The sequence below is a fragment of the Apteryx mantelli genome, chromosome 3 (genome assembly GCF_036417845.1).
Source record: "Apteryx mantelli isolate bAptMan1 chromosome 3, bAptMan1.hap1, whole genome shotgun sequence".
NCBI classification, from domain to species: domain Eukaryota; kingdom Metazoa; phylum Chordata; class Aves; order Apterygiformes; family Apterygidae; genus Apteryx; species Apteryx mantelli.
Window position 1 is genome coordinate 20,269,856 of NC_089980.1, and position 25,393 is coordinate 20,295,248.

The 25,393-nt window shown below is 48.1% G+C and overlaps 1 protein-coding gene across 1 annotated transcript; it reads right to left on the bottom strand.

The window, feature by feature from the left end:
• Nucleotides 1–75: 75 nt before the first annotated feature.
• LOC106499528 (beta-soluble NSF attachment protein) lies at nt 76–19,131 on the bottom strand. The gene is made up of 11 exons (XM_067292872.1): nt 18,960–19,131; nt 10,287–10,366; nt 8,847–8,963; nt 7,663–7,709; nt 7,422–7,499; nt 5,959–6,014; nt 5,365–5,449; nt 4,517–4,621; nt 3,753–3,821; nt 3,309–3,359; nt 76–2,789 (listed from the first exon to the last, which is right to left on the bottom strand). The coding sequence occupies exons 1-11, from the start codon at nt 19,055–19,057 to the stop codon at nt 2,685–2,687; spliced, it is 891 nt and encodes a 296-aa protein (XP_067148973.1). The 5' UTR covers nt 19,058–19,131; the 3' UTR covers nt 76–2,684.
• Nucleotides 19,132–25,393: the final 6,262 nt, after the last annotated feature.

Consider the following 25,393-nt stretch of genomic DNA (forward strand, 5'->3'; position numbering starts at 1 on the left):
TGAACCTCAAAGGGATTTCTGATGTCACCCTGGAGTTACTTCAGCTACAGGAAGAATTATTCCTTTATTAAAAAAAAAAAAATCACGGAGGTTATATTTAAAATATTTACTCAAGCCTGATGTTACTTTTGAAGCTCAGTAATTCCCAATGACCAATGTAAAGAGTTTGTAGATATATTTAAACTCTGAGCATGAGTACCTGTAGACAGGGAAGCTTTTGCACGCCACGAACGTATGGAAGTGAGTTACTTGTACGACAGTCACTGTAAAATGACCGTCCAGTGCTTTCCCACGTGGGCTTGCATCCTTAGCATGGAAATCTTCTCCTACCTTAAAAGGTAGCCAAAACGTCCAGCACAAAGCGCTGCACATCCCGGCTTTTCTGATCAAACCCTGCTGCTTTTTGTTCGACTCTAGCTTTAGCTCGCTGTTTGCATTTTCCACGAAAGAACGTTTATGACTACTAATGTTCACGTTTTCCATTTTATTACTGTACAGATTCACACAAAACAGACTATGTTCTTGCTAAGGCCATTTCGTTAAGTCGTCATAGTACAGAGTTTCATACTGGGGTGGGGGGGAAATACAGCGGAGTGGCAGATCATCATTTTAAAACCGTCACGATTGACCACAGATGACACGGGGTGACATGCTGTAGCCTACCACTACAGAATGAACATTTGTGTTTTAACGCTATTGCTCCAGAGCACGCTCACAGGGCGCACGCCCCGGTGGGTTCGGTCGCCTGGTCCAGCAGCCACGTACGCACCTCGCCACCACTGCGCACAACACTGACAACCAGAAAAGTGAACAAATGGCATAAAATACTTGCGTCAGCCATGTACGGAGCTAGTGAAGGAGGCAGATGGGGACCACAAGCCAAATATAACTTAAAATATTTCTTTGCCAAGCTGGTGAGGAAGATGCACACGAAACGCAGTGGCCTAAGTGACAATTTTGCTGCAGTCGGAGGTTGGTCACAAACAGGAGCCTTAAAACCCATCTGAGAAGTGAAGATGCTGGCAAGAGACAGCATCTTCCAAGGCTTTGCTCCACTTGCCTTGCAAGTGCTGCAAAGCTCGTGGGTCCCTTCTTGCAAGGTGGGATACCCAGAATAGAGTCTGTGGAAAATAAGTGAGATCAGTCCGGAAAAAAAAAAATTGGGGGGGGAGTATACCAGAAGGATTTTTTTTTTGGCAAGCAAGTGGTAGATATAGCACTACTTTAATAGTACTAAAACACTTAGGACAATGAGTTGACAAGTTAGTGCCGAGCTGTACTTCAGGTAAGTGTTTAGATTAAAAACAAACCGAAGACGAGCATGCCAGCTGATTCCCACGTGGTACCTGCGGCAATCCCTATATACCTGTGGCAGTTACTGCCTGGGGGCTACTATGATACTCCTGCTTTGACAATGGAAAAGGGCAGCGTTTATGTCACATAAAGCAAGTCCTTCATTCTCTGCACGTACCCAGGGTGTCTGAAAATTACTTCATCTTAGAGCAATACTAAGCGCTGGCTCCCGCCGACAAATTGCACAGGCTCCTAAGTCCCTCTTAATATATACACGTGAAATAGGTAGCTTCATCGTCTCCACTTAAACTAAGCATTGCACAAAAGCGCCTGGGTTGCAGACGTTTTGAAACACATTTTTGTAATGACCACAGGAATTTTTAAAGCGTCTACACCTCTTCAAAGTAAGCTTTGAGTAATCCGTCACTCAGAGAGCTAAGGGAAGGTCCCTGGATCATATCAAGTCTCAGCTGACAATTCTGCACAGCACAACAGTGAGCAGAAAGATCATAAACTAACCAATCTTGCCCAGCACACACAACAGAGCTGTATTTGAGACAGCAGCAGGACTTTAGGTAAATGAAAAGTTAGAAAAATATATTATTACACGGGTCAAGTTATCTCGGGATAGGAGGGATGGGGTGCACCACAAAATAAAATAAGTGGAAAAATAGATCCAAGAAAATATAGAAGAACCTTACATTTTATATTTAGATCTTAAATACAAAATACAGGATTAACTAGGCCTATTCATGACTATCCAGAGGGCTGACACCAATCTAAGTAGTCCTTTCCTCTCTGAATTATAAATGTTTCCCAACCTAGGTCATTCTGTAGTCTGTATTTATATGTGCACACATGTATCTGTATAGTATGTATACACACACATGCATACTGTATGCCAGAGTCACAAAGCCTTTCACTAGCACTGTTAAAAAAGCTCTATCATTAAAAAAAACAAGATCCAAGCTCATCTGACAGAGGTCCATTTAAAAACATAAAACAGTCACCATGCAGCAATAGATCAGAAGCGATTTTCTGTACTGTACGGGCAGGGACAAAAATATTTACATAACCTTAGAAGACAAAACAGCAGAAGAAAAGCAGTTAGAAGTGCACAACTGGGCTCACCAAAAAAAAACAAACAAAAAAACCATCTGCCAGAAGTGTTTCTTTAACCTTAGAAAGATCTGCCAGTGATACCCAGAGCATCGTTTCTCACCTACCCACGTTGTCACGACAAAGAGCAGGACACTAAAGAAACACACGAGGCATTTGATTCATAAGCAATAAAATTAAGCGAGATATTTTATCACCTATTCCATAACGGTCCCTGGCTGTAACACAAGAACGGGTTATTTAGGCCGCATGCCACAAATATCACAAACGATTCACTTCAGGTCCCCATCCCCTTCGCCTTGAATGGACTTTTTGATGCGAAGCAGCATGGTTGTAAGCCACTGATCCAAGCGTGATATCGAATCAAACTCTTTAACCTGTTAGGGGAAAAAAAAAAGGTAAAAGTAATCTATTGGAAAGCAAATGAGAACACTGCAAAAGATGTATGCTGCATTTCGTTACGTTTTGTCTTTTAAAGCTAGGTATCTACATACCTATGTGTGTGTGCGTGTGCGTGTGCATGTGCGTGTGCGTGTGTGTATACCCACAGCTTTAAGCCAGAGCTTTAAATACACCGCTAGGGGCTGGTGCAAACCCTGTGAATGGCAGGAGGTAAATTTACTGAGCGACCTGATGGAGCTGGCCCTGCTTTTGGGGGGGGTTGAACCTCCAGAGGTCCCTGCCCATCCACGTTTTTCTGTGAATTAGTGTCAAACGGTGTCGCTGCAAGAACTGGACCCCACCGGAGCACTGAGCAATGGAGCAGGGCTCCAGTACAGCTCATGCAACAGGTTACCCACATGTAGAAAAAACAGATAAAAAGAATGAAGCTACTTCAGACTGCCCCAGGAGCAGGCAGCCACAAATGCACCTTTAGCAAGCATCAGACTACTTACCGCCTCGGTGTAGGCCTCGCAGTTTTGCTCCTCGTGGGCTTCCAGCAGTTTCTAGCACAACACCATGCAAAGTTAGAAGTCGGCATGCGGTTTTGCTTCAGTTAAATATTGCGTTGCTGGATGCTCCCGCCTGGCCAGTCCATAGGCACCTCCCTCGGGTCCCCCCTCCCCGGGGGCGCCGCGGTGCTCGGCAGCCACCGCCTGGGTCCCTCTGCAACCCACCTCCCCGTGAACACAAGAAAAGATTTTAAAAGTTAGCTAGAAAAACCTTTCTCCAGCAGCTGCTTCCACAAGCGTGCTATAAATCCCATGCAAACTGAGCTTGATGTCTTCTACAAGGTTTGACCATGAGACCAAACCCCGGCAAGGTGAAAAGATGCCACGGAAAAGGGCAGTATTCATTTTCAAACATGACAGCGTTATTTTAATAGTGGTTTTACTTACTTTTAATAGCTTGCACTCCCTTGAATCTGTGAACGCTGGGAACATTTCTTCGTATTTCTCGAGCGCCAGCTGGAAGAGAGAAGCTAACCCTTGAGTTCATTTCGCATACAAATACCTGCTTTTTATTTCAGTTCTTGTCTTCCAGTCACCTAGTCCTAAAACAGCATAGAGAGCTTGAGAAAATATTCCCAGTAAACCCAAGAGCACAAGGACACACAGACGCAAGCTCAGAGCTTGGCCGATCGGAGTCGACTCCGAGTTGAAGCCTCAAGTGGACAAGAGCAAAGCAGCAGAAGCAGGTAGGGACTGAGTACAGAGCAGAAAGAAGGAAAACTCCTGGCTTCTGACACCAGTCTTCAAAGCTGGGTGCTCCAAAGGAGCGTCCTTAACAAGCGTCCTGAACCTCCTGCCTTGGAATCACTGCAGCTCGCTCTTAATTATGCTTGCTTTGCAGAGCTTAATGCTATTTTAGCCATTATAGCCCTTAGATCTGCACCCAGGCACTCACAGCCATAACGGCTCCGGGCTCTGCCAGGCACCCGTCGATGGCAGCGCCCCCACTGCTCTCCCGGGAAAGCAGCACGGCACTTTCCCAGCCACATGTGGGCAGAGCCCCTTCCCTCCCCACGCTTTTGGGGGAAAATAACATATATGCGGAAATAAAAGTTTCAACCCATGCAACAGATATGCAAGTTCCTGTGCCTGCAGGAACATCGCTCTTGCGAAGGCAACGTGGACGCAGGAAGTTCAGGATAACCACTAACCTTAGCGTTCAGTTCATCCACAATGAAGTGGCACAGGGCAGCTTTGAAGAAATACTCTTTCGCGCTATACTTGAGCAAAGGGTTATCCATAGTATTTGTTCCAACCTAGACATATCATTACCAAAGAAAATTACATTGTTAGGAACTGAATTAAAAACACAACAGCAGATTCAAATTACATGTGGCACCACACAACTGTCTGCGAAGAAAGACCGTGAAAAGATTGCCAGTGTCTTTACAAAAAGCTATTGGGAAGCTAGATGGATTTTTGACTAATCCAAAGTGAAGGAAAAAATCCCCACATAGCCCGTCTGCCCAAGGACCTGGTGTCAAGCACTGCCATCAGTTCAGGAGTACTGTGCTGATAAACAGGAGTTCAGCATCTCTGCAGGGATGCAGGAAGAGTGCAAAAGTATAATAATAGGGATTCAGGAAAAAAAAAAAAGCTTAAGTTAAAGCAATTCTTAAAAACAGAGAAACAAGCTGCTACTTTTAAAGGCATAATCAACTCCAAAATATGCAAGATTTGAAGCTTCCAGGCCCTGACAATTTTGAGAGACTACCGCACTGACCTGCTTTTCATTTCAATGAATTTTTGGCTTTGGATCAGACTTTTTCCTATTTTGCATTTCTCAACTGGTTTGCAGCATCATTTAAACAAAAAAACCTTCCACCCTGGATGAGACCCGAAATTTAACATGTAGGCGAGTCCTTAAAGGCTCGGCTACAGGGAATGGACAAAACTCAGTCTTATAGCGGAAAGCTCATTCCATCCTCCACAGCTGAGATTGCCCTAATATTGTAACCCCCATTGCTGGTGCCAGTGCAAGAGATGAGCTCACACTAACCTGCTCATAAATCTCGATGGCCTTCTGGTACTGCTCCAGCTGAGCGGCGTAAGCAGCAACCTTCAGCAGACACTTGTTGGCTGAACTGCAACCAATACAATTAAAGTAAGTAGTAGTGTCTTAGCCACCGGTGGGGAGAAAAAAAAAAGTCTGCGCCCCGGTATCTCCAAGCACTACCTCCCCTACTTAGTGTATATAAAAGCTGCATGGCAGAGCAACTTTTTTTTAAATGGTCAAAATTAAAACCACACAGAATTGCAGGAAGACTTTCAGCTGAGCACGGACCTTTCAATCCTGCATTTTCTGCGCATCCAGAATGGACATCCAAAACAAGCCAAGCCTGTTTGCAGGGATAAGAGCCTTAGATGTGAATCTAAAAGGCTTTCTTTAGAAACTCAATTTGCATGAAGACATTTGGACCCTAAGGTACCAAACCTGCTAAAGCTATAAATATTTATGGAGGCTTTGGGCATCCAATCAAAGGACATTTCGGAAGAGCCTGGGAGTTTAGGGAGGGGCAGGGTGCAATTTAGGAGAAATCCACATTTCTAACCCTTCCTTGTTGAAAGTAATTATTTTGCAAAGACAACTTGCCTGTTGGATTCTTCTCCCTTGTAATAGTCTGCAGCCTGCTCATAGTGTGCAATTGCCTGGGAGACAAAAAAACATTAATATCGCTTCTGAAGTAACATTTTTGGTTAGATGAGCGCACAGTGACCACATTTACAAAAGTTCTTTTGCTCTGCAGGTGGAAGGAGCAACACTGTAGCACCCTGCGGCATTTCTTGGGAAGTGAGGCAACATCACTGGCCTCCAGCGAACTCAAAACGCTATGCCATCCTTCAAGCTTTTACTGTGAACTTGGTAAAAACCCTAAATGCCAATGCATGTTTAATAAAGGTGAGATATTACTATTGAGATAAAAATGTTCTATTGAGATAAAAATGTTCATAAGCACAATGCAACATCTTCTCTCCATTTTGCCACGACATGATAAACTTTTTATTAAAAGACCTGTCCTGACATAATGCTCAATTTAAGTAGGACTGCATGTGGACAGTTAATGGTGAAATTGTTAATACAGACAGACAGGATCTGATGAAGTGGAACTGATGAGGCAAACGATTCTCTAGAAAATAGTATCTAGAAATGATAAATTTGCATTCAGCAAACCACCGCCAGTACAAGATTTGTAACTAGTTGGCCTGCTATGTATTTAATGCTATTCTGTTTAGAAATCAAGTTGCATGTTCCCTGTGACAGGTACTTGGTTACGATGACAAGAGATGCTTCCATCTTTCCAACACCAATTCCAGTTTCCCCATCCTGAGAGCCAATCCTAATAACTTCAGCTCTGGTGAGTGTATTTTCAAAACCTCTGCTGGCAGTGCACAGACAGGTATCTGCTGGGGACCATGCTCTGGTCGGCAGCAGCACTTTGCAGCTGTCTCCAAACCCAGCCCTGGCGGTTTCCTTAGGGTGAAATCCATGTCCAAAGGCACCTTTCCAGACTGACAGGTCTAAACCGCTCAGTCCTTGCAAAAAGCGTGTTGGGATGTGTAATGGCAGCAGAAGTCAACCCTAGACCACTGCAGCCTCCTCCACGTAGTATCTTCTGGAGCAGGTTTTCAGGGCTATGTCACAGGAAAGAAAGTTATGCAGGAGCTTCACCACCACTCTCTTGCAGATAACTAACTTGCAAATAATTAGGATATCCTTGCGGTGGGGAGGGAGAAAAACCTCCACTTCTGTCCCAACCTATTAGCTCTATCACTCTGAACCATCATGCAAGCACCAAACCTGCTGTCACTGACTTTTGTAGTTATTTGTCAAGTAATTAGATTAAACATGGACAACTGGAAAGACTGCTGATGATCAACACTTCACTGAGACTGCTGTAAGAGTAACTCTAATTTCAGTGACTTGTACTCACATAAGTAAGCCTACTGTTGGATGAAAGACAAATTTTGTCAACCAAGCTGATCTCGGTGTTCTTCTGGCTAGGGAAGGAAATACAACATAGCAGTAACAACATAGTCAGTCATTATCGTCTTTACCTTCTCAATATCTACCAGCTCGGCCTCATAAATCTCCGCAATGGTGATGTGATGTTTGGCAGCAATAGTGAATCTCCCCTAGAAAATATAAGAGATTATGAATGAGACGGGGGTTTCCCTCTCAGTCTGGCACATATAACATCTACAAAGCGTCAGGGTAAATGGGATAGCTCTCTCTCTTATAGTCACACGATTAACCACGTATCAGTCCACAACCTACCCAGCCAGCATGGCTTCTTACCATGTCAGTGTAGATATCAATAGCTGCATTTAAGCAGTTGATGGCCTCTGCAGCGTGAGCAGTCGGGAAAAACAACACAAGGTCAGCCAGCACATCAGACACCTTGAATTTCAGAACAACCCCCGCAAAATCGCTCATCAGGTCGTGGTAATACTTCTGTTCGGCAGAGTACAAACCAGCTCCTTAAATATCTACTCCTGTACAGACATACGCCTGGGACGACAGGCACACATTTTCACGCCCATGCATGGGGACACGCAATGTCACCAGTGGTTTTGTATTTGCAAACCTAATCATGATTCCCCCACTCAGACCAGATTTAGATATCCGCATCTCGCTGACAGCCTGCCTTGTAGTGCAGGCAACAATTCTGACATCGAAATGACTGTCAAAAATTAGGATGGGCAGAATACAGCCAAGTGGTACTCCAAGTCTATCAGGCTGCATGCTCAAATGGAAAAAACTTTGAAATGCTAATCTAGTAAATACACAGGGCTGCCGTTTTCCAGGCAATTTGTATTTTAGAGTTACAGAACAGTGGCATCAGTCCTGAGCAAGTGTCTTCAGAGCTCTTTTCAGGAATTTCATTTAGGGTCTCGCCCCAACCTTCTAAAATCTTGTCTATAAAGTAGGTTCATTTAAAAAAAATACATAATCAAAGGCCACTTAAAATCACATCTTGTTTCAAAGCAACGAATGCAGTTGTAATGCTCCTGAGACATTACCCAGGGACAGGACTATAAACCACCTTCCAGATACAACTGGCAACATGATTTATATTATTGCTAGTAGAGTACTAACAACTATAGATCCCTTATATTTTGTGGCGGAAGGAGTATGCAGTGTGCGGCAACTACAGATAATCTCTCTATAAAATGCAAGGATTCACCTAGCAGACCTGCAGCTCCATCCCAAGAAAAAATGTCATTAATTCACAGAATTTCCATCAGACCTATACAACCATGATAAGGTGTTCCCTGCCCAGTCATACTCTGCAAGTAACGTTACCTTTAAGCAAATATCTTGCCTGAAAAGTAGAAGCCAAGGCTATGCTTAAGGCTTTGCGGTAGTCTACACTGAAGATCTTTAAGCACACAAAGCAGTTGACTAAGGAAAACTTCAGTGTACCAGCTACTCCACAAATAAGATTTGCATGAAATAACCCAGGATTTCATTTGCCTTACCTTGTGGATCTGCTTTTTTGTAAGCATTCCCAGCATCCACAAAGCTGGTGGCCGAATCGTGTTTGCTCTGCAGCTGCATGTGAAGTTTGGCTGCCTGGCAAAACGCATTCCCTGCGGCTGGGAAAGAAACACAGACAGGATTTACCTCTCCAGTCCCATCGAGTAAGCAGAATTACAGTACGATGGCAAGACGTTTCCATGAACTCCCCAAACAGATCCAAGTCTGTCTGTTTGCAGAAGTACCTGCACTTGCCCTGTATCTTGGTGCAAAAACCTGCTTCTCAGCACAGCTACCCCAATTTCACACCATTAAGGTACCCAGGCAGTTAAGTGGCCCCAACCCAAGATTCGTCTACTGGACACGACATGAGAAACACCAGGACATGACAGATCAGCATGAGAAGCCAACAGAAATACCAATGGCACCGTGCGCAATGGCAAATTTCACAGGTGGTTAAGGGGGAATTAGGTGAGAAACGTCACTGAGGGGCAGCACCACGGACCTCTTTGGGAGCAGAACCTTACAAGGCAAGCGATACCTATACAACCACCTCAGTAACACTGTGCATGGCATAGTAACATCATATATATATGTAATATAACATGCATATGCGCATATATATGTGTGTGCACATGTCCCCTGGGACCAGGGGTTGGGGCCAGCTCCTGCAGAGACCTGTAGAAGAGCATGCATGAGCCAGCAAGCTTGAAGCTGCATCATTCAGTAAGAGGAGGAACAGGCCATCTGCAATCCCGTTTTTGCAAATGCTGCTTGTGTGCAAGGGGTGCTGGTCATGTCACTGCTCTGCATGTCAGTCCGCTGGAGGTCAACCCCATCTGTACAGAGCACAAGGGCATGAACATGGGAATACATGCTCATCCTTGGAAACAGGCATTCACCCTCGCCAGTGGCTGAACCTAGCAATAGGAGACCACAGCAGTCTTGCATCTAGTGGACCAGGAAAGGGGAATCCTTTGGATCTTGAAGTGCACTGGATTTCACTCCCCTTGTAACAGGTAATTTTGGAGAAGGAGCTGCATGAGCAGCAGCATAGCTTAGAAAAGCATGTAGCAGCAGATGCAACCTATGCACAAAGAAATCAAGGTCAGGATGCTAATTCCTCCTGCCCGATTTGTAATTCCTGAACTCGAAGGTAAACAATGCATGCACCAGTTCTGTTGAACTGCAGTGTTCAACCACACACAAATCTGGAAACCAACACACGTGTTTGGAGGAAGACTTGCAAAAAGTGCAGCTAAGGCCTCCACTCCCAGAAATAGAAACTGCATTGCCGTAGGAACCACTCCCATGGAAACAGCCTATGAACTAAAACCCCACTTTGATCATTTGCACCACGCCGCTCCAGGCTTCACAGGTCCTCCCAGCATGAGAAATGCTCCAACCCTTCTCCCTGACAAACAGGCTGTGGCTGTACTTACCACTCCAGTTTTTAGCTATCTTGAACATGTTTGCAGCCCTGGTATACATTTCACAGGCTTCCTCTACTCTGGTATTTCCCCTGAAAGAGAGCGAGAGCGCCAATTACACTGTGCTGCAATGAAATACAGTAATTAAAACATGAGCCAGAAGCTAAAATAAAGTTTGGGAAGTTGCAACCCTAATAGCTCTGGTGACCTTGCCCCTCTGTACTACATAAACAGAGAGACATTCACCATCGTCCCAGTTGTGCCTCACACAGGGCTCCCATCACTTTCTTCTCCTGAAACAGGTATAATCCCAATACACAGGGTAAGGCCCAGAAGATACAATGCAAGCATTATATTGTTCAGAGAGAGGAAAACCAGATTTTAGGTAGCTCAACCACATTGGTGTCTCAGGAGACCCTCATCTTTACAAGATCCTTTCTAAGCAAATCAACTTCTTATAAAATATACTGGCTCATGCAGGGCTTACACTGAATTTCCTCCCATCACATTCTGGAAAACCAACCAAGAAGACCACGCAAGGTCCACAGTTTGCAAAGCCAGCGCTGGAGAGCTGGCTGAGAAGAACAGGAGAAGCCGAGGCAAGAGCCGGCCGGCTGCCAGCAGCTCCCATGCCTTCTCCAACAATTGCCTCCATGCCACCAGCATTGCTACTGCTGCAGTGAACAGAGGAAGAGGGGGAAGAGACACTTCAGATCAGACATTATAGAATTTTTGAATATTTTTAAAATACTCCAGATGCCAGTCTGCCAGTTTGGATTGCCATGGGGCTACCTAAATGGAGATATCTATCTATCTATCTATCTATCTATCTATCTACATAAAGAAGTGCTCCAAGGGTGGCGAGAGCAGGGCTGCATCTGTCCAGCAACACGCTCTGGGTTGAACCATCTGTGAAAGCAAAGTGCAGGGCCCATATCCTAAAATGGGGAAGGATTTCCAGTCCTCTAGAAAGCAGTATAGCAGAAGTGTGGGAAACAACTGGACTTCTTAACTGCCTTGCATGCTGCATGGACAGCTTTTAAAGTCAGAAAAATCAGGGAAGCAGAGAGAAGTTCAGTTAACACTTGATTAGGTCTCCCATGTCATGGCACAAACAACAAGCCGGTGGAAGCTGACAAAAACTAATAATCAAGTCTTTTCTAGACAGAAGCAGCTTTTTTTTTATCATTCCATAAAGCAGGGGCAGAAAAGCAGATGGACGCCCGGTGCTGAAATGGCAGCCTATGAGTTTTGTCCATCCCTGAAGAGTTTGGAGCTTTGTGCAAATCATGATCTACTCTTTGATTCAGGTCCCTCATCTGCAAAGCGTGAGCAGAGCAGGCTGCTCTCCCACGCAAAATTACTGTACGAATAAATCCATTAACGACGCCAAGAGGCTCCGATACGACAGTAGTAATGCTGGGGCTGTGGAAGGAGGAGTGCACATACTCAATACACCACAAACATTTCTCGGCTGACAGCTAAGACATACAAGCCCCAATTTTCACTCTAGTAAAATTTCGAACGATTACTGCAAATGAGTCTGAGACATCAGAAAATTTGTTTTTACCTAACCCCCCCCCCCACCATTGCTTCACTCATCTGCATACTAGTCCAATTCCTCTTCTAGGTGGAAAGCCCCAGGGGTCACAGATATGTTCAAGACCTGTCATAGCTCTTTCCTGCAGGACCCCAAATGTTATTTCTTACGTGCCTCACAACGCGCCTGAGTGTTTCTTGTTTGCAGCCATCTCTGTGGGAGACCCAGGCTTGCACTAAGCATATCAGGAATGTCCTTCTTGTCGATCCCAATGCCAGTTCCCCTTAATTTGTTTTACGAGGAATGAGCTTTGACTGTAGGTCGGGACTGCTCTCCAACAAACCTACCACACCGAGCCCTTTTCTGCGTCTGCTCATTAAGTGAACTATGAAGAGTCAACCATGATGATGGTGACGTGGTGGGTGTCTGCTGTACGCACACCGCCTGCGCAAAGTGAGGAGGTAGATGGACTTCATGCTGGAAAGGCCATGGTGGCACAAGCAATGAAGGAGATGCCTGGAGGGTGCTGAGGACCTAATGCAGCCCCCCAATTAGCTGAGCAGGGGAGATGCTCTGCTGCGCCTCTGCGCAAGATCTGGTTGAAGACATGAAGGTGGAGGAGGAGACAGCAGAACAGCAACCCTGCACTACAGGAGAGCAGAGCTAGGCTCATTCAGGGATCTGCTTGGCAGAAGCCCAAGGGAGACTGCTCTGGGGGCAGAGGAACCCATGTCTGCAGCTGCTCAGTGGGGCCAGGCACCAGGTGACAAAGGATGCAGAAAAGACCAAGGGACTTGGTGCATTTTTGCCCACTTTCCACTGGTAACGGCTGTCCTCATGCGCTGCAGTTCCCCAGTTCTACTAGCAATGTTTGTGGGAGCTTTACATCACCCACGCTAGGGAAAAATAGAGGTAGGGAGCACCTACATGCTTTGATCATACACAAGTCCATCGGACCCACATGGGATGCATCCTAGGGCACTGAAGTTGGTGGCCAGCGTCACGGCAAGGCTGCTCTCTATCAGTTTTGAAAGGTCATGGCAATCACTGGAAGTTTGTCAGGACTGGAAAAAGGCAGTCATCACACCTCTCTTCAAGCAAGAAAGCCAAGAAGGAGGGTTTGGAAAGCTACAAGCCGCTCAGCCTAACCTCAGTCCCTGGGAAGATTACGGAGTAGATCATCCAGAAAGCCCTTTCCAGCCACTTGAACAAGAAAGTGATTGGGAGCAAATCACATCTGACCAACCCACCTACCTTCTACGAGGCCACAGGCTGCGCAGATATAGGGAGAGCAGTGGATGTTGTATATCTTGATTTCAGCAAGGTGTTTGACATGGTCTCCCTTTGTATCTTTATGGCCAAACTGGAGAGATATGGACTGGAAAAGTGGATAATAATGTGGGTGGAAAATCAGCTAGACCATCAGGCTTAAAATAGTGATCAGCAGCACAAAGTCCAACCAGTGGCAACCCTCAGGGCCAATATCGTTTAACATCTTTATTAATGAGCTGGGTGATGGGAAGGAGTGCACTCCCAGCAAACGGTATCAAACTGGGGGCAGCAACAGACCCACTGGAGAGCAGAGCTGCTGTTCAGAGGGACCCCAACAGGCTTCAAAAATGGGCCGTCAGGAACCTCAAGAATTTTGATAAAGGAAAATGCAAATTTCTGCATCTGGGATCTAATAATCCCAGCCTATCCTGCTGCTTGGGGGTGACAAGCTAGAAAGCAGCTTTGCAGAAAAAGACAGAGGACTCCTGGTGGGTAAGTTGAGCACAAGTCAGCTGTGCATTCTTGCAGCCATGAAGGCCAAGCACATATGGAGCTGTAGGGGACATGGTTGTTCCCTCATTTGGCACTGGAGACCACATCTGGATGCTGTGCCCAGCGTTGTGCTTCCCCATAGAGAATACACTGATGTACTGGAGCAATTCCAGTGGAGGCCACCAGGATGGTCAGGGGCTGGAGCACCGGGGTAGGTAGAGAATCATAAGGGTGGTGAAACACGGGAGCAGGGGACCAGAGAGCCTGTAGACTCTCTGGCCTTGGAGATATTCAGCCCTTGGCTGGCCATGGGCCTGAGCAACCTGATTGAAATTGGACCTGCTCTGAGCAGGAGGCTGGATTAGATCTCTGGCAGTCCCGTCCAACCTACATGATCGATGCTCCTTTCCACATTCAGAAGTTGCTTAACATCAGTTAGAAGAGGGGGTTATTGCTAGTTTTCCCATGGGAAACGTCCTCTATCTCACTGCTCACCATGCACTGCATTTTACTTGTCTACTAAATAGAGACTACTGCTGTTTTTCTCCAGCACCCTGGAAGGGCTTTTCTTCTTGACCTCAGGGTGATGAAGAGAAGGAATAGAGGAAGGGGGAAGAAAGAAAAAAGCTCACATAAAAAAGGAGAAAGCACTGTATTCTCAAGGAAAGATTAAATTAAGCCACCCAAAGAGCATCTGTTTCAACTCCAGGATGAACAGGATCCCCCCAGGGCAAAAGGCAAAGTCAGTGGGTGAAGCACTAGAATATGTCCTAAAAGGAAGAAATCGATTAGTTCAGAGGAATTTTCTACCTTTTTCTTTCTGCAACAAGCTGCAGGTCCGGATGCAGATTTGCTCCTGAATTGCACCTCTCCTACACCTAAATAAAACGGTGTGTTAAAGAAGTGCTGTGTCTGGGTCCTCCATGCAGCGAGGATCTGAGGAAGCATTACAAGCAAGACCCGATCCTTTCAACTCGGAGACAGAGTGAAGCTTAAGAAACCACTGGTTTGGAGGTTTGAAAGCCAAGCATCTGAGCTTCCAGATTTAACCTGTTTTAAGAGGGAATTATGCATGTTGACCCAAGGCCTGCATTTCCAAAAATGAATGAGTAAAATCTTCAAGGTTATTGAGTCCTGTGAGCTGTCCCTCACATCATGAACACTCATGTCAGAGCAGCAGAGATGGGTGTTATGTTGTGCTAATAAAAACATTTTCAATGCGCAAAACTCTTAAGTATCTCCAAGTTGGGAGCAACATCAAACTCTGATATACTACCTCCTTGGCATCCTTCCCTGCATCTACTTCTCATCTGAGCCCAGGCCAAAACTGATGCATCATTTGCCACAATTGTCTAGATGGTTACAGTCAGATGATCTCAACACAAAAGTACTTTTTCCCCTTTCTGTGGCACCAGAGAGTTAAAATAGGAGGTTCACCACCAGGTCCTTCATGAAACGGCCTGTCCCAGCGACAGGCTGCACCACAGACTCCCTTGGGACTTGCAATTTCATGCAAAACCTTTATGCAAGAAGAGTTTCACCCAGTGCGGTTCAAATTCTTCTTTACTCCAGTGGTGTCAAGATAAGGAATTTAACCAAGTTTGAGAGCAATATGAGACACTTTGCAAAATACCTGCAAAAACAGAGTCCAGTATGTGATAATAACTACAACATTGTTCAGAGAATGTAAAATAAAACAAAAATTAAAAGATGCTATACATCTCACTACCTGCATAATGAACATGCGCACACACTCTCATCGAGTAAATTTATGTTATCAAACCAAAGTTCAACACGACATTTGGTTTTCAATTCTGTCTATATTTTCCAGTAAGGAACACAAAGGAAAGAACAACTCAAAATATTCTGATTGATGAATTAGAGTAATCTAATTCGGCTTCCTGAACTGCATGATTATTGATGAAAATATAATTTATCTTAAGAGAGAATTTGAATATTTTTTGTTAATTAAATGCATATTTCCTCAGGCACTTACTCCTCAAAGTTCGTTTCTGTCTTCTTTAACAAAAAGTTAATGAAAAAGCCAGACTGGCTGGCCGATGAGCAGAAGATGAAAATAATTGTTGCTGTATTTTTTTTTCTTCTTTTGGCCCTTCTTATAGATGATTGCGTTTTCTTTCAAAATACACACAGTTTCTCAAGACTGACTATTTTTACCCTTAAAAACTGCTTTTTGCATGAACTAAAGCCCCACAAAGAGACAATAGGTAACACTAAACCCTGCAAAATGAGATGTTCTCCAACCTTTTAGTCTCAAAAAAAAAAAAAGCACTTATGCAAGCAAATGAAGCTCTTCAGGAAAAATTAATCAATATTACTGCGCTATGGATGCAAATGTTATTTGCGCAGCATTATTTCTTAAAAGGTGAAAGCTATTGTTTTTTGCACACCCACATGGGAAGATCACCTGGCAGCCAGGCTGATCTGCTCCCAACCCTCGGAGTCCCGCCGGACAACGCACTACTTCCAGATGGTCTCGGGGAGAAGCCAAAATCTGCTTTTCTCTGCACGTGAGATGGGAGCTTTATACTCTGCAACTACTTTCGATTAAATAAGAACAGCATTTAAGTTATCTTTCATTAAGCCAGGTCCAGGTAGGTCTTTTCAAGCTGCTCTCCAGCAATAATTTATTCCTATTAGATGTGCCAGTTATGCAGAATAAAAACCAAGCAGCCAAAAAGCCTGATTTGTTTTCCAAACAAATTATAAAGCAAGCAAAAGAGTAGCGAGCAGCAATTTAATTTAGGTAGTGGTAAGATAACAACCTTTTGGGGGTTTATTTTCTTTCTTGACTTTCTGTCAGAATCCAATTGCTTTTGCAGGCGATGTGCAAAAGGGAACAAGGAGAGGAGAGTATTTGGGCATTTTTCTGCTGTCTAAATAAGAAACCTTGTTTAGGGGTGTTGGGGTTTTTTTTGCATCTATTTTTAGCAAAAGAAAATGAGAAATTTGCCTCTGGAAATCTGCTGGTTCACTCCAAGGGTTTTAGGAAAACTGCCCACGAGGATTACGATCTCACACATGCCCTGCATGATTAATCTCGGTGAGACTCAGAAGGAATTTATTTTTAAATCTGGTTCTTTAAAATTCTGCTTCCTAGGTTGTGGGCATCAGATTTTGCCAGGCTGTTACCGAGATGCATCAAAAGCATCGAAAAAAATCTGCACAAGCACAACCCAACAACACAAGTCCAGCCACGTTCACCCCCTCCTTCGCGTAACACACTCTTTTCTTAAAATAATAATAATAAAAAAAAAGCCAATCCTGCTTTTAAAACCAAGTCCCCAAATTATGATTCTAGGGGCTTGTTTCTTCAGAAAAGTCAAGTCTCCAGGCATTTTTGCAAATCAAAATTGCTCAAGCCCGAGCCACTGTCGGGAGCATTTGTGTCACTGAGGCTGGTTTCCCCCTTTGCCTCCAGCACTAGTTGCTCCAGGAGCGGATCCAGAGCAGAAACCCTAAACTCTAAAAGAGGAAAGCAAAAGCACCTGTGGAGCAAGAAACCGCTCTTTTGGTGCTACTTCCCAGAGCTGCCCCATAAGCCAATAACTCCTTTAAAAACAGCAAGTTATCTCGCATTGCATGGTTTTTGCAGATTTCACAAGCTCAACATTGCTCCGATACATTCTGCAATTTCATCTTTGCCCCCTGTTGGTCCATCAGACTGCAAAACACGACAAAACATTTATTGCAATAATGCCTCCGTTCTTAAAAACACACCGATCCCTCAGTGCCCCCACTATTGCTTGAGGCTGGCACCAGTCCCGACAGGCCGAGGACCTTGGTCCCTTCCTTGCTATCCCGCGGGGACCCGGAATTATTCAGCAAAAAAACATGGCCAACACTACAAACGGACAGGGAGGAAAGATTCATGGAAATGAGGGTGAAACCCAAAGGGTTGACACAATTGCAGGATGAGTAATACTCCCTCTCTCTGAAAAATGGCACTTTCAGGTTTCTGGGCCCCAAATCATGCTTTAAAGCAATGGTTTGGCACTGGGAGCTGCAGGGACGAAGCCTTGGACCAAGGAAACTGCAACAGGGCCTCTTGCCAAAAACACAGAAGCAAAACGGTGCTGCTAGACAGAAAATAATCTTTAAAACTATAAGCCTGTTCCAAAAACCTCCTGAACTGCAAAAAGCCTGCAGGAGAGGAGACTTCCGACATCACCCTTGGCATCACTTCGCTAAACTGGCCCCCCTGACTTGTGCAATCCAGGAATTGCTTTAAACATGCATGAGCAATAAACGTTTACACCCCTATAACATCAGCATTAAATCCCCAAAGCTCAGCTTGACTAAAAAAATCAAAAGCAGATATGGTTGGGGGGGGGGAGGGAAATCCCACTGTGCATAAAAATAGACCCTTATCAACACAAACCATAAGCCCTACAAACTTAGCGCACACACTGGCCAAATGCTGAGTTTAAATTAATATACGCCTTTGAATAAATCAGCAAAGCAAAGAAGAGGGGAAAAAAGTCCCAGACCAAAAACTGGAAAGAAGAAACCAGAAACCCCATTGGCAATGCCTCCTGGCAAAGCTTGCCAGTTCGCACCCAAAAATCGCACCCAAAAATCCTGCTGCATCTTCCAGGAAATGCTTTTGCTTTCTAGATTTGTCCCCACCCCAAATCAAAATAAATAAATAAATAAATAAATAAATCCCTGGCCACTCGGGGTTTACCTGCCCAGGGCACCCCATGCACAGGCCTGGCTCTGATCTGCCCCATGCCCGCTGTGCACACCGTGCCCCACTTCGGCAACCCTCCCCTTGGCACACCGTGCACCCCCCTTCTCACACCCCCTTTTGTATTCTATGCATCCCCCTCTGCACCCCTGCAATGCCCCCCTTTGCACACCATGCATCCCCCTTCGCAAATCTCCCTTGCACCCCTGTGCATCCCCCCTTTGCACGCCCTTTTGCAAATCCCCCTTTGCCCACTGTGCATCTCCCCCTTGCAAAACCCCTTCTGCACTCTGCGCACCCCTCTCTGCACCCCTGCGCATCCCCTTTGCCCATCCCCCTTTTGCAACCCTCCCCCTTTGCACACCACGCATCCCCCTTTGCAACCCCCCCTTTATGCACTGTCATCCCCCTTTGCAAATCCCCGTTGCATCCCCCCTTGCACGCACCCCCTTTTGCAACCCTCCCTTTGCACACTGCGCATCCCCCCCTTGCAAGCCCCCCCTTCGCACTCTCTGCCCCCCCACTTTGCAGCCCTGCGCACCCCCCCCTTTGCACACCCTCCACGCCGCTTTTGCAACCCCCTCTTTGCACCCTCCCCTTTGCAAGCTCCCTCTGTGCGCACCCCCCTTTGCACCCCCCCCCGCACCCCCCTTTTTGCGCGGCCGCTCACCCGAAGAGCCCCCGCAGGAAGGAGTGCGAGCCCTTGACCCGCTTCTCGGCCTCGGCCATGAGCTGCACGGCCTCCCGCTCCTTGCCCGAGCTGTCCATCGCGGCGGAGCGGACGGCCAGGCCCCGCTCCGCCGCCGCCGCCGCCGCCGCCTCCTTCTTCCTCCTCTTCCTCCTCCTCTTCCTCCTCCGCGTCGCACCGGCGGGCGCGTGCGCCGGGCGGGGCGCACAGTTGCACGCTGCATGTCGCATGTTTCATGCTGCAGGCTGCACCTTCCGTGCTGCAGGGTGCGAGTTGCATCATGCATGCTTCATGCTCACATTGCAGGTTGCCCCCTTCGTGCTGCATGCTGATGCATGCCTCATGCTGCACGCTGCAGGTTGCATGCCCCCCAGCAGCCTGCACCAGTGCGCACCAGCGGTGAGAACTCGTGCACAACAGCCACCCAAAGGGCAGGGAAGACGAGGTTGCTGGGGTTTCCCTTCAGTTCTCCAGCATTTTGGCAGCAGTGGCACTACCGCAATCCACATTCATGCAACAGCGTGGCAGTAAAGCAATAAGGACTCCAACAGCCCTTCTCTCTCTTTTCTTCTTCTTTTTTTTTCTAAAAGCAGCCTGATACCTGTGTTCACAGCTGAAATAAATGGTCTTTTGCACCTTTGCATCATGGAAAAACTGTACAAGAGTTAAAAAAAAATCAGAAGTATGAAAACTTGGGGGGATTTATCTCTTGCCTGGTAAAATTCTAGCTATGGAAAAGATTAAGGAAATAAGCAGACCTATTCAGCAAACTTACAGTTTTGATATCTGAACGCAAGGGTTTGTAAAATCAGAGCAGGTCTAACCAAAGGCCATATGACTAATGGCAGACATCAGAACATTTCAGGGAAGAGCTCCCATTCAAAGTAAATAGCCTGAACTATAAACTCCCTTTTAATAGCTAAAAAACACAGCTTCTGTCAGAAAAAGTTATTTATCCCAACTCGACGTTCAGGTTTTTTGCAAATGTGGTTCTGCTTTTACTCTACTAGCTTCAATGAAATTAGTGCAACTTTAAAATAGGAGGCAGAGCTGAAGTTTAGGTTCCTTCTGGCCCCAGGCACTTCTTTATCCTCAGTTCCAAAAATGATAACCCTGGTTATATGGAAAGCAGTCGTGCTGCCCTACCCTGGCTTTTCAGCTTCTTCGGGCATTTACTTCATTATTGAAAGAAAAAAAAATCTGCCATAATTAAAACCTTTGTTTGGTCCTTTAAAGGAATTAACCTGTACCGCTGTTCTCTTTGGACATACTGAATTTCTCATGTGCTTGATCCCAGCCTTTGGCAACCCCCTCTTAAATGCATTCTTTAAAGTTTTGCAACGCTTTATATACATATTTACAGCATTTTAAAAGGCAAAGCTTGAACAAGAGGTATAGGATGGGATCTATAATTAGTGCATCATTTATCAGAGCAGCAGGGCAGCTCGAGGTGTCGCGGACAGCTGACCCACCAGCGCAACAGGACGATCAGCCTTGCAAGCTGCCTACTAAAGCAAACCCACATTTATGTGTAGGAAGAGCCCCAAAGCCCCCAGAATTCGTTGGATTTTTAGCCCAAACTTCTAGAAATGCCTAGACAGCCTGGCATATGGCACAGAAACACAATGTCCTAACCCGGGACTGTGATATTTCATCTCTTTGTCAGTTTTTCTCTTCTGTTTTTCTTGCTGCCACGTGCTCTTGCCCTTGGAAAACACACAAGATCACAGCAGCGCTTGCCAGGCTGGAGCTGCACTCCCAATGTTAACTCCAGCCAGCCTGAAGCAAACCCACTGCCAAAGATTACGCAAGCACAAAAGCTAAAAAAAATATATTTTTTTTGTTTAACCCAATTTCTAGATTTTGAATGTAAGTTTTATACCCATTAGCTTTTTTCCCCACATTCCAGCAACAATAACTCCTGTAAAGCATCCAGCCTCCGAAAGAGCCTGGGCAGGGTTGAGATGGAGGGTGGTGCTTTTTGTTCGTCACTGAAGCAGCGCAAGAACTTTGGGGGCAAATGAGGACAAATCTGTCGCTGGGGCTCTGAGGAGTAACATTGCATTTCGATGTGTATGTACACGGGGTTGGAGCAATGCTGAGGAAGGGGAAAGAGATGCACAAGTCACGGAGACTCAGTGGAAATGAGCTTCCAGGGACACCGGCTCCAGCCAGCAAACCTGCCCTGCCGGTAAGCGCAGGGAAGCAAAAGCCACACGAGTAACCTGGCTTCGCCCCTTTGCTCTCCTGGCACCTCGGCCCTGCAGAGCCACGGTGGAGGCTGGGCCCCCCCGCTCGCCCCGTCCTGCACGCAAACCCCAGCGGTGCGGGGCACAGACCCTGCCGGGGATCCAGCCCCATCACCGGGGGGCTCCCAGCTCCGGCCCTTAGAGAGCAGCAGAAAGGGGCAGTTGTAGGGAGGATTTTGGCTCTTTCCTCACCCGTTTCCCTGGCCTCCAGCACTGGGATCCTGCTGGCTGCTCCCGTTGTCACAGACCGTACTCTGGGTGGGCTGGAGCCGGGCAGATGCCCTGAGCCGTTGCCACCCCTTGCAACGCAGCACTGGCATCTGGGTCGCCAGGTGCCGCTGGCCTCAAGGGAGACGAGAGGGCTTGGTGGGGACAGGCCCGAGCCTCCCTCCTCCTCCTGCCCCAGCACTGGGCCGGGCACATCCTGGCAGGGCGAGGGAAGGGGATCGCACTGCGAGGGACCCCCAGCACCTCCCCGCTCCTAACCTCGGGGTCCTGCCCCTTCCCAGCTCACCCCACCGAGGGCGGAGGCGGCGGCTGCCCCCGAGCTCCCCGGTGGGCCGCGTGGCGCGGAGGGGCAGGACCCCGCAGCGGGCACCAGGGCCTCGCCGGGGGCCAGGCTCAGCCCCGGCCGGGCGGAGGCGTCCCACCGGCGCCGGCAGGGCCGCGGCTAGGGGAGCACCGGGGACCTCAGCTGCGGGCTCCAGCGGGGGCACGCTGAGGGGCGGGGGCTGCCACGGCTCTGCGCCAGGCGCGTACCGGCGGCTCCCCCTCCGCAAGGGGCAGCTGCTGAACCACCGCTCGGCACCGGGCCGGGCCCCGCGGCCCCCGCCGAGCCGCTCCCAGCCGGGCGGCCCCCAACGGCCGCGCTCAGCCCGCGCCGCGGCGCGCTCCGCTGTCGTCACCACCGCGCGGCCCGCCGGCGTCCCCATGGCAACCGCGCCGCCGCCGCCGGGGCCGGGCGGGGCCGGGCGGGGCAGGGCGTGGCCGCTCCCCCAACGGCCCCGCTGTCGTCACCGCCCCGCGACCGCGCGGCCCTGGGGCGTCCCCATGGCAACCGCGCCGCCGCCGCCGCTGCCGGGCGGGGCCGGGCGGGGCAGGGCGTGGCCGCTCCCCCAACGCCCACACGGCCCCGGGGGCTCTTTGAAAAAAAGCCCCGCAGAGCCCCCGTAGTGCCAGGCCCCGGGGGGGGGAGGAGGGGGGAGTCGAGTGATTAGGACAGCCTTGCAGGCCCCAGCGAGCCCCGAGGGCCTGGGAAGGGTCTCAGGCTCCTGGAAAAGTCCCTGCCAGGTCGCCGGGACCTGGGGACAGCCTGAGGTGGTGAGAGTGGCCCGCAGGTCCCTGGCAAAGCCCCCGCGACCCTGGCAGGAGCCCTGCAAGAGCCCCAGGAAGGAGGAGAGGGCCTCCAGAAAGCACCTGAAGCAGCGCAGAGAAGTCGCAGAGGAACCAAAGATGCCTGTGTACACCCCGAGCTGCCCCACATGTGCAAGGAGCCCCCCCACCGAGGACCCTGGGACTGCGTTGGCAGTGGACACTTGTTTTCCAGCTTCATTTTTCAAAGCATCCACAACAGAGACTGAGTTATGGGTAACTAATACATAATTAATGATGACATTCACCCCTGTGGGTTTGCGGAGGTGTATCCTTGCCCAGGAGCTGTTTACATGCATACAGTTCTTCCTTATTAACAAACACCTCTCTTGGCATCCTTTCGAGCCTTGCTGGGAGCCGGGCCAGCTCCGTGTTTGCGTGGACACCCCTGTGTCCCCTGGGAGGCCAGGGACCAGCTGACAGCTGGTTGCTATGAGATAACGTCACCACTACAGGGTCTCCCTGCTGCAAACAGACCTTGATCCCATCCCGAGCGCTCCCTTGCATCTTTGTGATCCACACAGGTTTCAAAGGAAGGACCATTTGCACCCAGGTAAAGAAATACTTGTTTTGCTACCCTGCACTCCGGGCTCATGTAACACTGCTGCAGGACAGGCAGAAGACGAGTGCTGATGAGGCTGATAAGAAATCAACCTGCCTGCATTGTGAGCGCCTTGCTGACCTCGGGCACCAGGAGGATGCGTTCGCAAAGAGCTCCGCTTACAGAGGGCTGCAATACCGTCGACAGCTAACACACAGTCTAACAAGCAGCAAAGCTACACCCAGCCCTGTTTTCTGCAGATTTGGGCCACGCTGAACTCCCTGATGGTCTTTCAAGTGCAAGGTCCTATTGCAGCTTTTCCTCCAGTTGGGGTGTACCTAATTTCATGGATTCTCTGGGGTCTAATAGTGTGTTTGAGTGAATTTGAAAGGCTCTGAAGGAACGCAGCATCTTTGGGAGTGCTGCACCTCTGCGACATTGGGATGGTGTTTGCCACACTGGCTGACAGACAGTGCGATTGTATGGCTAATAGAGAAGACACATTTATTTCTTTTGAAATGGATGCCCAGGATCTGTGTAAAGAAGCAGTCAAGCACAGGCTTTTGCCAGCTCTCCATTCCAGCTCTCCTACTCTGAGATAGGCTCAGCCATCCTGACTGGACTCCAAGATCCCTGGTATGGACAGAAGCGGTTTGTATGCGGCTGCACAGGGTTGTCTGCGCAGGCCAGTGTGAAATGCATGCTAGGATCACAGGGGAGGTGGAGATTGTCACAAACAGCATAGCTGATTGGAGAGGCGTGGATATAAACTCATGATTTTGGGATGCCTGGGCTTGGGGGCATAGCCTTCCCTTGGCCACCTAGTGAAGCTGAAAGGACACTTTGTGGGCAGGACTGCAGAACTGGTGGATCCATGCTGGGGAAGCTGGGGCAAGTTTGCTGCTGGGGTAAATGCTGGTCACTAACCTCATTGCAGGATTGGAAGAAACTAAATCCAGTAGCATTTCCAGTGTTTTGGGGGCATTCAAGGCCAGAAACTGCTGTCCACATCCAAGCTTGCTGTTAAAGCTGATTACTGTTACATTGCAAAGGATCCCAAATAATCCCAGGGTTTATTTCCTGTTTCCAGGCAGGACACAATGGAGCCTCTTTATGACCTTGTGACTATAACAGAAAACAAAACTGTTGAAAGGATCCTTTGCCCCATGTCTGCGCAGCTCTGTCATCTAATCATAGCCCTGGAATGGAAAGATGGAATTTGTCAGGACTTTCCCAATTTAGGGGAGAATGCAGAAAAATTAGCCAAAGCCACTGAAGAACTTGCTTCTGTTGCAAGAAGGTAATTTTGCTGGGTGTCTCCTGAGCAGATTTGGGGGCTAGGGAGGAGAAGGAAGGGAGGGCAAGGAAACTGTGGGCTGGGAGGCATTTGGAGAGCATGGAGCCTGTCTCTCCTGTGCTCCCTGTTTGCACCCTGCTGGAGAGGTGGGAACATGGCTGGAGAGTAAAATGATGAAGAGGAAAGGATGGGGGGTAGAGGAAACAGCTGGGCCAAGACACAGCTCCTGGGAAAGACAGCTGGTGAACTGTGCAGGATGGGGAACAGGATTAGGAAAAGAGAAGATGATGGGCCAAAGCAGGGCTATCTTTAAGTGCTTGGAGGAGACACGGCATAGAGGAACTCAAGCCCACTATGTTGGTGTCTCTTTGCTGCCAGAAATCAGCCATGCATTCCCCTGGCTGCATGTGTGATCCTGATCCCCCCACCAGAGCTGATCAGAGGGGTGACGCTCTCCCAGTGCCACCAGTGGCTTTGCTAATTCCCAGGAGGAGCCCAGCTAAGGGATTCAAACATTGGCATCCTGCCACCCGTTCAGCTCCCTTTGCTCCTTGCAGCCTTCCTGCGTCTTGTCTGACCTGTGTACCATCCTGTCCTCCATGTTGCTTCTCTCCCTGCTCTTCACAGCTCTTCCTGACATCTCTCATACACCTAAGCACAGCCTGTCCTTGGTCAGCCCTTTGGGCGAGACAACTGTGCTGTACCAGCCCCGTGGAAAAATGCCCTTCCTTCCTCAGTGCCTGAGGGTGCTGACCCCCAGTGCTTTGCATTACCCCCTTTCCCAGGCGGTGACTGCCCGACAGTCCCACTGGCCAGCTAAGAAGGGTCCTGAGGAGAGCAGAGTGTGCAAGCTGTGCAGCTCCTGTCGCAGGTCTGTGACCCACCTGCCTTTAACTTTCTTCTTGAGGAGTAAGACTAGCTTCAAGCTCTCACTGCAGGGTGCTTTCCACCCTCAAGA

Bases quoted from the DNA above. Each gene is read 5' to 3' on its own strand.
- LOC106499528 (XM_067292872.1), bottom strand. From the start codon at position 19,057: ATGGACAGCTCGGGCAAGGAGCGGGAGGCCGTGCAGCTCATGGCCGAG. The intron at 8,964-10,286 runs GTAAGTACAGCC...TTTCTTTCCCAG, and splicing joins GATAGCTAAAAACTGGAGTG to CCGCAGGGAATGCGTTTTGC. The intron at 2,790-3,308 runs GTAAGTAGTCTG...TTCCCCTAACAG, and splicing joins GCGAGGCCTACACCGAGGCG to GTTAAAGAGTTTGATTCGAT.